Below are 13,261 nucleotides of genomic sequence, written 5' to 3'. Positions count from 1 at the left end.
CCCTCAAACTGACTGTAAAATTCAATCATATTATGATTGTTGGTGCCTAGGGGTGCCTTCACTATGAGGTCATTAAGTAATCCTATCACGTTGCACAATACCTCTGGCTATCCCACTCTCAAACAGATATACAGCTTTGGATACTGTTGGAGGGTGGGGGTTGACCTCCCAGGGGAAAGCAGCAAAACAGCCAGGTCCGTGGCACCAAGGATGGCTCTGCTGCACAGCAGGGGGGAAAAAGGAGTGGAAGAGCTGTAGTGATAGGGGATTCTATCGTAAGGGGTAGAGATAGGCGTTTCTGTGGCCGCAAACGTGACTCCAGGATGGTATGTTGCCTCCCTGGTGCTAGGGTCAAGGATGTCGGAGCGGCTGCAGGACGTTCTGAAGGGGAGGGTGAGCAGCCAGAGGTCGTGGTACACATTGGTACCAACGACACAGGCAGAAAAAGGGATGAGGTCCTGCAACAAGAATTTAGGGAGCTAGGTAGCAGATTAAAAAGCAGGACCTCTAAGGTTGTAATCTCAGGATTACTCCCGGTGCCACATGCTAGTGAGTTTAGAAATAGGAGGATAGAGCAGATGAATGCGTGGCTGAGGAGATGGTGCAGGAGGGAGGAATTTAGTTTCCTGGATCACTGGGTCTATTTCTGGCAAAGTTGGGACCTGTACAAGTTGGAGGGGTTGCACCTGAACCAGAATGGGACAAGCATCGTTGCTGGGAGATTTGCTAGTTCTGTTGGGGGCGGGGTTTAAACTAATTTGGCAGGGGGATGGGATACAGAGTGGAGGTACAGTAGGGGGTAATATAGAACAGAAAGTGAGTCGGCCTGAAAGGCAGAGCAAATATAGACCTGGTAAGGCACAAGGGAAAAATGCAAGGTTAGATTGCATCTATTTCAATGCAAGGAGTCTTACTAGTAAGGTAGATGAATTGAGGGTGTTGATTAGCACATGGGATTATGATATTATTGCTATCACAGAGACAAGGTTGAGGGAGGGACAGGACTGGCAGCTCAATATTCCAGGGTATAGAATCTTCAGGCGCAACAGGGGAGGGGATAAAAGAGGAGGTGGCATTGCACTGTTGATTAAAGAGTCAATTACTGCAGTAAGGAGGGATGACATCTTAGAAGGTTCCTCAAATGAGGCCATTTGGGTAGAACTTAAAAACAAAAAGGGGGCAATCACTTGGCTGTGTGTCTACTACAGGCCTCCAAACAGTCAGGAGGAGATAGAGGAGCAGATATGTAGGCAAATCTCAGAGAGGTGTGAAAATAATAGGGTAATAATAGCAGGGGATTTCAACTTCCCCAATATTAACTGGGATAGTCTTAGAGCAAAAGGCTTAAAAGGAGCAGAATTCTTAAAATGCATACAGGAGAGCTTTTTGAGCCATTATGTACAAAGTCCTACAAGGGAAGGGGCAGCACTGGACGTAATCCTAGGGAATGAAGCCGGTCAAGTGGTAGAAGTGTCAGTGGGGGAGCATTTCGGGGATGGTCATCATAACTCTGTAAGATTTAAGGTAGTTATGGAAAAGGACAAAGATGGACCAGAAATAAAGGTACTGAATCGGGGGAAGGCTGATTTCAATATGATAAAACAGGATCTGGCCAAATGGGACTGGGAGCAGCTACTTGTAGGAAAGTCTACATCACATCAGTGGGAGTCATTCAAAGAGGAAATAGTGAGAGTTCAGAGCCAACACGTACCCATTAAGGTGAAGGGTAGGACTAACAGGCCCAGGAAACCCTGGATGTCAAGGGATAAAGAGGATTGGAAAAGAAAAAGGAGGCTTACAGCAGATCCCAAGCGCTGAAAAAGGCGGAGGCACTACAGGAGTATAGAAAGTGTAGGGTGGCACTTAAAAAAGTAATTAGGAAAGCGAAGAGGGGGCATGAAAAAACACTGGTGGGCAAGATAAAGGAAAATTCCAAGGCGTTTTCTAAGTATATTAAGAGCAAGAGGATAACCAGGGAAAGAGTAGGGCCCATTAGGGACCAACGTGGCAATCTTTGTGTGCAGCCAGAGGACACAGGTGAGGTTTTAAATGATTACTTTTCATCTGTGTTCAGTATGGAGAAGGATGATGTAGGTGTAGAGATCAAGGAGGGGGATTGTGAAATACTTGAACATATTAGCATTGAAAGGAAATATTAGCTGTTTTAGCGGGCTTAAAAGTGGATAAATCCTCAGGCCCAGCTGAGATGTATCCCAGGCTGTTATGTGAGGCAAGGGAGGAGATGGCAGGGGCTTTGACACAAACTTTCAAATCCTCTCTGGCCACAGGAGAGGTACCAGAGGACTGGAAGACAGCCAATGTGGTATCATTATTCAAGACGGGTAGTAGGGATAAACCAGATAATTACAGGTCGGTGAGTCGAACATCAGCGGTTGGGAAATATTGGAAAAAATTCTGAGGGACAGGATTAATCTCCACTTGGAGAGGCAGGGCTTAATCAGGGATAGTCAGCATGGCTTGGTCAGGGGGAGATCGTGTCTAACTAACAAATGAATTTTTCGAGGAGGTGACTATATGTGTCGATGAGGGTAAAGCAGTAGATGTAGTATACATGGATTTCAGTAAGGCTTTTGATAGGGTCCCACATGGGAGATTAGTTAAGAAGGTAACAGCCCATGGGATCCAGGGAAATTTGGCAAATTGGATCCAAAACTGGCTTAGTGGCAGGAGGCAGAGGGTAATGGTCGAGGGCTGTTTTTGCGATTGGAAGCCTGTGACCAGTAGTGTACCGCAGGGATCAGTGCTGGGACCCTTGCTGTTTGTAGTGTACATTAATGATTTAGACGTGAATATAGGATGTATGATCAGTAAGTTCGCAGATGACACGAAAATTGGTGGTGTTGTAAATAGTGAGGAGGAAATCCTTAGATTACAGAGAGCTATAAATGGGCTGGTAAGATGGGCGGAGCTGTGGCAAATGGAATTTACATTTTACATTGCATTTTGGGAGGTCTAACAAGGCAAGGGAATACACAATGGATGGTAGGACCCTAGAAAGTACAGAAAGTCAGAAGAACCTTGGTGTACTTGTCCATAGATCACTGAAGGCAGCAGCACAGGTCGATAAGGTGGTTAGGAAGGCATATGGGATACTTGCCTTTATTAGCCGAGGCACAGAATATAACAGCAGGGAGGTTATGATGCAGCTGTATAAAACGCTAGTTAGGCCACAGATGGAATACTGTGTGCAGTTCTGGTCACCACACTATAGGAAGGATGTGATTGCACTGGAGAGGGTGCAGAGGAAATTCATCAGGATGTTGCCTGGGCTGGAGCATTTCAGCTATGAAGGGAGACTGAAAAGGCTAGGGTTGTTTTCCTTGGAGCACAGAAGGCTGAGGGGGGACATGATTGAGGTGTACAAGATTATAAGGGGCTTTGATAGGTTAGATAGAAAGAAACTTTTTCCCTTAGCGGAGGGGTCAAGAACCAGGCGGCATAGATTTAGGGTAAGGGGGTGGAGATTTAGGGGGGATTTGAGGAAACATTTTTTCACCCAGAGGGTGGTTGGAATCTGGAACACACTACCTGAAGAGGTGAAGGAGGCAGGAACACTCACAACATTTAATAAGTATTTAGATGAGCACTTGAAACGCCATAGCATACAGGGCTACGGGCCAAGTGCAGGAATATGGGATTAGAATAATTGGGTGCTGTATGGCCGGCACAGACATGATGGGCCTAAAGGCCTGTTTCTGTGCTGTATAACTCGATGACTCTAATACCCAATCAATTATCGCCTGCTCTCTGGTTGGCTCCAGAACATGCTGTTCTAAGAAACTATCGCGGAAACGTTCTATGAACACATCTAGGTTACCTTTGCCCATTTGAGTTTTCCAATCTATATGTAGATTGAAATCCTCCATGATTATCGCCAGACCTTTCTGACAAGCACCCATTATTTCTTCCTTTATACCCCATCCTACTGTGTGGTTACTGTTAGGGGGCCTGTACACCACTCTCACAAGTGACTTCTTGCCTTTATTGTTTCTCACCTCGACCCAAACTGCTTCTACATCCTGGTTTCCTGAACTTAGGTCATCCCTCTCTATTGTGCTAATACCATCATGAATTAACAGAGCCACGCCTCCAACGTTTCCTAGCTTCTTGTCCTTCCTAAATGTAATTTACCCTTCAATAATATTCAGGTCCCAATCTATGCCATCCTGCAGCCAGGTCTCTGTAATGGCTATCAGATTGTACTTATTTATTTCTATTTGAGGGATCAGTTAATCTGTTTTGTTTGGAATGCAACATGCATTCAGATACAGAGCCATTAGTTTAGTCTTATTTTTGTAACCTCCAACCTTGTCTGCTTTTTTATTATTCGTTCCTGGGATGTGGACGTCATTGGCTGGGCCTGCATTTAATGCCCATCCCTAATTGCCCTTGAAAAGGTGGTGAGCTGCCTTCTTGAACCGCTGCAGTCCATGTGGGGTAGATACGCCCACAGTGCTGTTAGGAAGGGAGTTCCAGGATTGTGACCCAGCAACAGTGAAGGAATGGCAATATAGTTCCAAGTCAGGATGGTGTGTGGCTTGGAGGGGAAACTGCAGGTGGTGTTCCCATCCATCTACTGCCCTTGTCCTTCTCGGTGGTAGAGGTTGCGGGTTTGGAAGGTGCTGTCTAAGCAACCTTGGGGTGTTGCTGCAGTGCATCTTGTAAATGTTACACACTGCTGCCACTGTGCAACAGTGGTGGAGGGAGTGAATGTTTGTGGATGGGGTGCCAATCAAGCGGGCTGCTTTGTCCTGGATGGTGTCGAGCTTCTTGAGTGCTGTTGGAGCTGCACCCATTCAGGCAAGTGAAGAGTATTCCATCACACTCCTGACTCCTGTAGATTGTGGACAGGCTTTGGGGATTCAGGAGGTGAGTTACTCACCGCAGGATTCCTAGCCTCTGATCTGCTCTTGTAGCCACAGTATTTAAATGGCTACTCCAGTTCAGTTTCTAGTCAATGGTAACACCCAGGATGTTGATAGTGGGGGATTCAGCGACAGTAATGCCATTGAATGTCTAGGGAAGATGGTTAGATTCTCTTGTTGGAGATGGTTATTGCCTGGCACTTGTGTGGCGTGAATATTTATTTATTTATTTAGAGATACAGCACTGAAACAGGCCCTTCGGCCCACCGAGTCTGTGCCGACCAAGAACCACCCATTTATACTAACCAGACAGTAATCCCATATTCCCTACCACCTACCTACACTAGGGGCAATTTATAATGGCCAATTTACCTATCACCTGCAAGTGTTTGGTGGTGGGAGGAAACCGGAGCACCCGTCGAAAACCCACGCGGTCACAGGGAGAACTTGCAAACTCCGCACAGGCAGTACCCAGAATTGAACCCGGGTCCCTGGAGCTGTGAGGCTGCGGTGCTAACCACTGCGCCACTGTTACTTGCCACTTATCAGCCCAAGCCTGGATATTGTCCAGGTCATGCTGCATTTCTACACAGACTGCTTCAGTATCTGAGGAGTCGCAAATGGTGCTGAACATTGTCCAATCATCAGTGAACATCCCCTTTACTCTTAGATTAGAGATTTACTCTTAGATTTGTAATCACTGTCCCTTTCTGTCATGCTCTGTTTATCTTTTCCCATATTAATACCTTTCTTGCCTTATCTCTACTCTTTGATTTACCACATCTTCCTAAATTTATCAGCATATATTATGTGACTCACCAGAACACTGGTCCTGGCACAGTTCAGGTGTAGACCATCTCAACGATACAGCCCCCACTTTTCCCAGTAATGGTGCCAGTGCCCCACAAACCAGAATCCACTTCTCCCACACTAGTCTTTGAGCCGTGCATTAATTTCTCTAATCTTATTTGCCCTATTCCAATTTGCACGTGGCTCAGGTAATAATCCAGAGATTATTAGCTTTGAGGTTCTGCTTCTTAATTTGGTGCCTAGCTCCTCATACTGATTATACAGAACTTCCTTCCTTGTCCTGCCTATGTCGTTGGTACCTAAATGGACCACAACGACTGGACCCTCCTCCTCCCACTGCAAGTTCCTCTCCAGCTGGGAACCAGGAGCCAGGGAAAGGGACTGCCACTCTACACTTCACTGTGCAATGCCTAGGAGTGCTTGATGATGGCCATGAATACCCAAAATGGAATATGTTTCATTCCCCAAAACTGTCATTCCTCATCTGATGAGCACAAAATTCCCAAAATAAGGTCTGACATTAGTGACAAGTTGGCTTTGCCAATCTAATGTCGTAATCGTCTAAACTGACCACTAATTTTAATGAATTGAATATATGAACAAATTTAAATCATCCTAAAACTAGTGCCTTGTATTAGTTACAATAACTATTCCATATCTTCCAATCTTGTGTTTGCAACACAGTTAATGAATCACAGAATTCAAAAACTGATTACCCAGCCTATGAGTGCACTTGTCAAATAATTTAGACAAAGAAGCAGTGAGTAATATATCTAAGTTTGCTGATGATATAAAGGTAGGTGGAAATGCAAGCTGTGAGGAGACAAGAGAGGCTGCAAAGAGATATAAGCAGGTGAAGTGAATGGGCAACAAGGTGGCAGATAGAATATAATGTGGGGATGTGTGAGGATATTCACTTTGGTCATAAGAACAGAATATTTTTTTTTTTAAAAAGGCACGAAACTTGTAAATGTTGATGTTCAGACAGACTGGGTGTGCTCGTACAAGGAATGCAAAAGGTTAGCATTCAGGTACAACAAGCAATTAGGAAGGCAAATGACATGTTTACTTTTATTGCAAGGGAATTGGAGTATAAGATTCAAGAAGTCTTGCTACATGATGGCCGGCACAGACACGATGGGTCGAAGGGCCTGTTTCTGTGCTGTATAACTCTAATTGTACAGGGTTTTGGTGAGGCCACACCTGGAATACTGACTGCAGTTTTGGTCTCCATATTTAAGGAAGGATATACTTGCATTGGAGGCAGTACAATGAAGGTTCACCAGATTGATTCCTGGGATGAAAGGATTGTCCTATGAGAGGATGAATAAATTGTGTCTATATTCTCTGCCATTTAGAAGAATGAAAGGTGAACTTATTGAAACTTGCAAGATTATGAAGGGGCCGGATAGGGTAGACACAGAGAGGGTGTTTCTGCTGGCTGGGGAATCTAAAACATGGGGCACAGTCTCAGGATAAGGGGTTGATCATTTAGGACTAAACTGAGGAGAGATTTCTTCACTCAAAGGGTTGTATGTCTTTGGAATTCTCTATCCCAGAGGGTTGTGGATGCTCCATCGTTGAATATATTTAAGGCTGGGATAGACAGATTTTTGATCTTTCAGGGTATCAAGGGATATGGGGAGCAGGCAAAAAAGTGAAGTTGAAGCCCAAGATTAGCCGTGGTCACATTGAATGATGGAGCAGGCTCAACGGGTCGTACGGTCTACTCCTGCTCGCTTTTCTTATGTAGCCAGCTAATAAATATAATCATATTTAATTTCTGATGAAGGGTCACTGACCTGAAACATTAACTCTGCTTCTCTCTCCACAGATGCTGCTAGACCTGCTTGAGTATTTCCAGCATTTCTTGTTTTTATTATAGTCATATTTAATTACTGGCTTTGTTAGTGCCCAAGTGGCACAAGTCATCTGAGGAGTCCAGTTACAGGACCAGTGTGTGTAAATTGACAGTAGTACTAACTGCAGTAGTATCTGGTATCTGTACTCCGATTGGTTATAGCTCATTTCTCAAGCTCAGCTGCTTGATGATAAAGTAACCATTAGATGACTATAAAGTGGGAGTCCCTAAACTTAGAACATGTTTATACAAGACTATCTTACCTTCTGGCTATTTTAACATCAGAGTTAATTAATCCACAGTTTAAATGGCTAGTTAACTCTGAGCAGTTCTGTAGGGCAAAGGAATCCATCACAAACTAATGATACAATCAACTTTTACTGGCTATGGAACCAATGTAAAACCTGCACATAGGGCTCAATTAATTCCATCAACCAGGATGTGAGCTTTGTATTGACATGACCACAAGTGGATTTTATGTATCAGTTCAAAAATTGTTGCAAATTTGCAGTTTCTGAATTTGCAATTTAAAATATAAATTGGCAATCTTGTAAGATGCATTGTTATTTCCTGCTGCCTGGTATTGCTTGTCCAAGTTTTGCACGGCTGAAAAGGGCTGTTGTCAATGTTTTCAAAGCCTATATCCACCATAGCAGCAATGATAACAGTCATTGTTAAACCTCCAGGCAAGCAAAATTCTAACAGCCAAAACCAGCAACCACATTGTGAATGCCTGTAAATTTTGGTTGTATTAGTTTAGTTATGAGAAGATGGATAGACCTAATAGTACAGGAGTTTCGGAGGGGACAGGAACTGAGGCTGGCGGGCATGTAATTTCACGTGCCGGCTGGCTTGCTGGTTTGCCGGCACCATCCAGCCCCAGAGCCATTTTAAGGAAGGTTGGGTCTGTGGCGGGTCGGTGGCAGGTAGCTCAAGTTAATTAAAAGGCCAATTAAAGCCACTGATCAGAGGCCGACTGGAATTTTCCAGTTGGTCTGCTGGCCCTCTGCAGCATCGGAAGCACAGCAGCTGCCTGGAGGGGACCACCTGATGACAGACCATGGGGCCAGTACTCCAGGATACCTTTGAGGTCCCTTCCCCTACCCCCACCTATCTGGCCACAGCTGTGGCTGCAGGCTGCCCTGTGGAGAGGTTCCCCCTCTGCAATGGTGGTCCAGCAGCTGTGACCATTTTTTGTTAAATACCTTAAAGTAACTGTTGCAGAAGGCTTTTGAGCCAGCCAGTATGCAAGAATTTTGAATGCAAATTTTAGTGGTCTCAGGTTTATTTCTTCGAGGGCATGGGTCCACACCATAGAATTCAACATAGTGCACAGCAATTTACAAGTCATACTTGTAGATTTTGTAAAGAAGACTTGTAGGAAATGGAAGCATTCATATTAGAGGTTCCTCTGTATTCTCTGATCTTAGGGGAGCCATTTTATTAATACTCAAGATGAAGACACCTCTCTCACTCCCTTACCTGCACCAGCAGTCTGCAGCTCCATCAGTACTAGAGGGCCTCCCACTGGCTGTCTGGTTTTGAGAGCCCACCCGCTGTTCTTAATTAGACAGCAAATGCGCCGTCTGGCCACTAATTGGCCAATTCAGCAAGAATTGAATCGGGTCGCTACTCCCGGCATAGTGCAGGGTCGGGACCCGTATTTGATGCAAAAGGTGGGTCCCGATGCAAAGCAGAAAATCCTCTCCCAAGTAGAGATCAGTAAATTTGCAAACACTATTGTGCTCAAGAAATACTGAGCTCATGGAGAAAATGTTGAAATGGTGAAAAGAAAACCGGTATGCAAGTGTTCTTTTTTTTTAAAGTAACTATTTATTGGCATTAGTGAAAAATGTGAGCTAGATTGAAAATGATTTACATATTTTAGGCAAGTGGGACAATAGGTTTCAACGTGGATCAGTGCAAAATTATTATAGGAGAAAGGAATCAAAAGAGGAAATAAGTGTTAAATGAAAACATCATACAGTGTACTGGTAAGGAAATTGTCAGTTATAGTGAACTTATCTACGCAAGTTAGCACAGTGCTTAGTTGCAGTAAAAGGTTTGCCTTTAGCAGCAGGTCAAATACAAAGCAAATTAACTTGTATTTTTGCTGTATAAAATGTTGGTCAGTCCTAACTTGATGCAGCTCTGGTTACCTAATCACTGGAAAGATAATGGCCCAGATAAAGGGACAGCACTCGCTGCAAACCTTGAAGATGCATTCTTCAAGGTGAGCAGCGAGTGATCTTTGTGGCATGGACCTCCCCTTTCCTGATGTTACTTTGATTTTGACATCAGCTCAAGAGGATCTCCAGAGTCCAGCAACAGATATGTTACCAAGCAAACTAAGCAGCCAATTACAATGAAGAATTCTCATACGGCACACCAGGAAGTAAAAACCACTGATTATCCTGCACTTTTTAACCACTTTGCAGAGAGAGAAATAAAGATTGGAACATACACGAGATTAAGGTATTATCTGAAATATAAACAAACTTTAAAAATCAATTATCTTAATTATTTTAAAAATCTGTGGAATTTCTTTATCATAATGGAGAAATTTGACATTCCACAAATATAAAATTAGTTTTTCAGGGCCGGAGAGATTGTTCAGCAGTAATTATAAACTTAATACTGTTAAAAAGCCAGTTGCACCTCCTTCAGTAAGGCTTGACTTTTTCAAGGTTTTTACAGCAAGACTGTAGAAGTGGAAGTTCATAACAATTCAAATGATTTCAGAAGATTTCCATCTGCAGGGATTTCAATATTGCACCCTGTAGAAGAGCATGGAATTACGGACAGCAATTTTGAGATTTCTGCACATGTGTGGACACCAGATAGCTGTGAGTTTCACAGTTGTAATGACCACGAACACAAACAGTTATTGTCCATGAAAGGGTAGAGACAAGCTACAAAGACAATTTCAGCCACCAAGATTTTAAGATATGAGAAAACGTCAATAAAGCTAAACTTTTCATTTTTAAAAATATACCAGCTAATCTAATTGAAGTTTTCAAGATTATGCATGGAAAAAGACAACATCCAAATAAATTATTCATATACTGACCATGTTAAATACCAGAATACACAAATTCAAAATTGGAAAGGTGTTATCAAGAAGGGAAGTAGGGTAGAACCTTTTCGCTCAAAAAAATCAAACTTGCGGCCTAAGTGATAGGGTAAAGACCACAGAAGTGGATAGTACAAGTGCGTTCAAGACACAATTAGATGCATTTCTAGAGATAGAAGGAATGAGAGATAGGGAGCAGGTAGATGGGGTTAATTAATGAAAAAGGGGCAAGCTTACTGGGCCTAATGGTCATCTCCCGTTCTTAAAAATTCGCACTAATGCAGTTCTAATCTTAAAAGGAATTCCACTTTGTTACTTTGAAATAGATAAATCACGCTTCATCTCAAAAAATAAATTAATTAACACATGCACTACCTGATATTGAGCTTCTGGAGATTCAGCAGCTGTCCAATTGCATAAGGAAGTGACCTCAGCTGATTATCATGGACCTGGAATCAATTTTATTTTAAATCAGTAACTTCACCTACAGATAAAAAGCTGCTGTACAGTACATTATTAATACTACCATACCATAATATAATTTAGTTAAGCGATCATGCATTTTAAAGTGTCTGATTGAGAAATACCCTTTTCCTCAAAGTTTGAATTAGCCAATATTACAATTCAGTAAAGTGACAGATAAAACATATTAATGGAGTCCAGTTTAAAGGATTTCTTATTTGAGAGAGACATACACAGACAAATCAATTCCCCATACATTCTCATGGGAAAAGCACAAGGTTTTAGTGAGACTTTTGTCTGAGGTTTCTATATTACAGAAATATTCTTCAGTACTGAAATGGTTTCATTGAATAGATGGAGACTCTTTAAAAGAAGCAATAATCAAAGATTTCATTGGCATGCACTTAATTAAGAACTCTTAGCCCCCTGTGATTAAATGGTAATTGATTCTTTTCCCTCAACCTCAGGAAGTAGTACAGCTGTCCCAGAAGTACAGGAATTCATACTTTAAACTGAAAATTAGTCTTCTCTATTCCGCCCGGCAGGAAAACGGACTACTTAGCTGCAACTGAGTTTTCTTGTGTAAATGTCTTTTAGAAAATGTTCAAATTATTACAGATTCTGAAATGGAGTAGTGTGCAATTTTATGTACTTGATAAATTTTTGCTGCATTAAAATGATTTCTTTCAAGCTAGTTTTAAAGAAGAAAACTGATATTTAAAACTGACACACTGGTCTGTTCGAGCTTAAGTGCCAAACTTGATCAATGTTGCCATCCTTCCAGCAGACTGTCTGATGAATGGAATTTTATACTATCCAGACTATGTTCCTTATATCATTCAAGCACACATTCTGGCAGATTATCCTGGAAGTGTCACAAATGAAGAAATGTTTTCCCATGCCCCCTCACAATTTGTGTTGGTTTGAATATATTAAGATAATTGCGGCTCAAAACTAAATTAGAGAAAGTAACCACTCTAGTGGTGGTAGTCACACGACAGTGTAGTATTATAATAGGAATGCTAAAATACCATTTCTATAATTAACAGTTAAATATACACCAACAACAGTTCTGGACAGTATTCTATTCTGATACAAATGTTAAACTAATTTGCAATACACTATCGATTACAGATACTTATATTTACATCAAGCACTGTGAGGGCTGGTAGGAGCTGAATATCCTCCGATAAGCACTGCAGTTTGTTAGAAGCCAAGATAAGTTTAGTTAAATTTGTCTGATCCCACCAACGATCACTTGCACTAAAGGAGACATTCAAATGGGATTCTTCTGGGGGATCCACGTTTATCCGCCAGACACTCTGGGGCACTGCATTAAAATAGAGAGTGTGTTAGTCAAATAACAATTACAATAGAGTCAATTCTGAACATTTACTTACATTGATCCATTTTCCATTATAATGTATCTGAACTACACTGGTGTGATAAGTGAAACTTTGCATCTGAACCTCTTGCTTATACTATCTTTACACGTATCAGAGACCAGAAAAGCAAGAACAGCCAAGAAAGGGGAGCCTTAAATTAGGGATCTCTTAGGAGGATTATACCATTATTCAACTAAGGTGGAATGTCCTCTCTGAAAGTAAGTCCAGAATTGAGACATATATAAACATCTCCTTAGTAGCAGTATTATTTCAGGGAAGATTGGAGAAGAAATGATGCAAATTTTGGGTTCTCACTATGTGATGCCTACTTGTGATGGCATAGTCTACTTATTCAATCAGTTAACTGACTCAATTAAAATACTTTGGTGGCAATTAAATGTTGTTTAAGTTGCACTTGACTGACTCCTTTGTCGAATAGTGGGTGAAGGAGAAAGAATATGAAAAAACACTATGCAGAGTATTCATTTTAACAGGCCAGATTCATATGGGAAAGCAAAAGTACCTACTCCCCTTGTAAAACTGAAGGCATATTTAAAGTAGATTGGCAAGCTATCTTGTGACCCAATTCGCTGGTTTCTGCCCAGCTCTACTCCTCCTTAGCACATCTGCTGCTGGAACACACATCCATGCTTTTATTACCTCGAGATGTAACTATTCCAATGCTCTCCTGGATGGTTTCCTATCTTTCACCAACCAGAAACAAGCTCATCTGAAACTCCACTGCATGTATCCTAACACTCACCGAGTCTCATTCGTCCATCAC

The 13,261-nt window shown here is 42.2% G+C and overlaps 1 protein-coding gene across 3 annotated transcripts in view; it reads right to left on the bottom strand.

The window, feature by feature from the left end:
• The window catches only part of lrrc40 (leucine rich repeat containing 40), a 101,519-nt gene that overhangs the window by 78,726 nt on the left and 9,532 nt on the right, over window positions 1-13,261 (bottom strand). For all 3 annotated transcript variants that reach the window (XM_068037254.1, XM_068037256.1, XM_068037255.1), the window contains exons 2-3: window positions 12,241-12,422; window positions 11,006-11,079 (exon numbers count right to left, since the gene is read on the bottom strand). In XM_068037254.1, the coding sequence (XP_067893355.1) occupies window positions 11,006-11,079; window positions 12,241-12,422 (256 nt within the window). The remainder of the gene's footprint in view (window positions 1-11,005; window positions 11,080-12,240; window positions 12,423-13,261) is intronic.

The sequence above is a fragment of the Heterodontus francisci genome, chromosome 8 (genome assembly GCF_036365525.1).
Source record: "Heterodontus francisci isolate sHetFra1 chromosome 8, sHetFra1.hap1, whole genome shotgun sequence".
In the NCBI taxonomy this organism is placed as follows: Eukaryota; Metazoa; Chordata; class Chondrichthyes; order Heterodontiformes; family Heterodontidae; genus Heterodontus; species Heterodontus francisci.
Note: the sequence above shows the minus strand (reverse complement) of the source record. Positions and strands in the feature narration are given on the sequence as shown.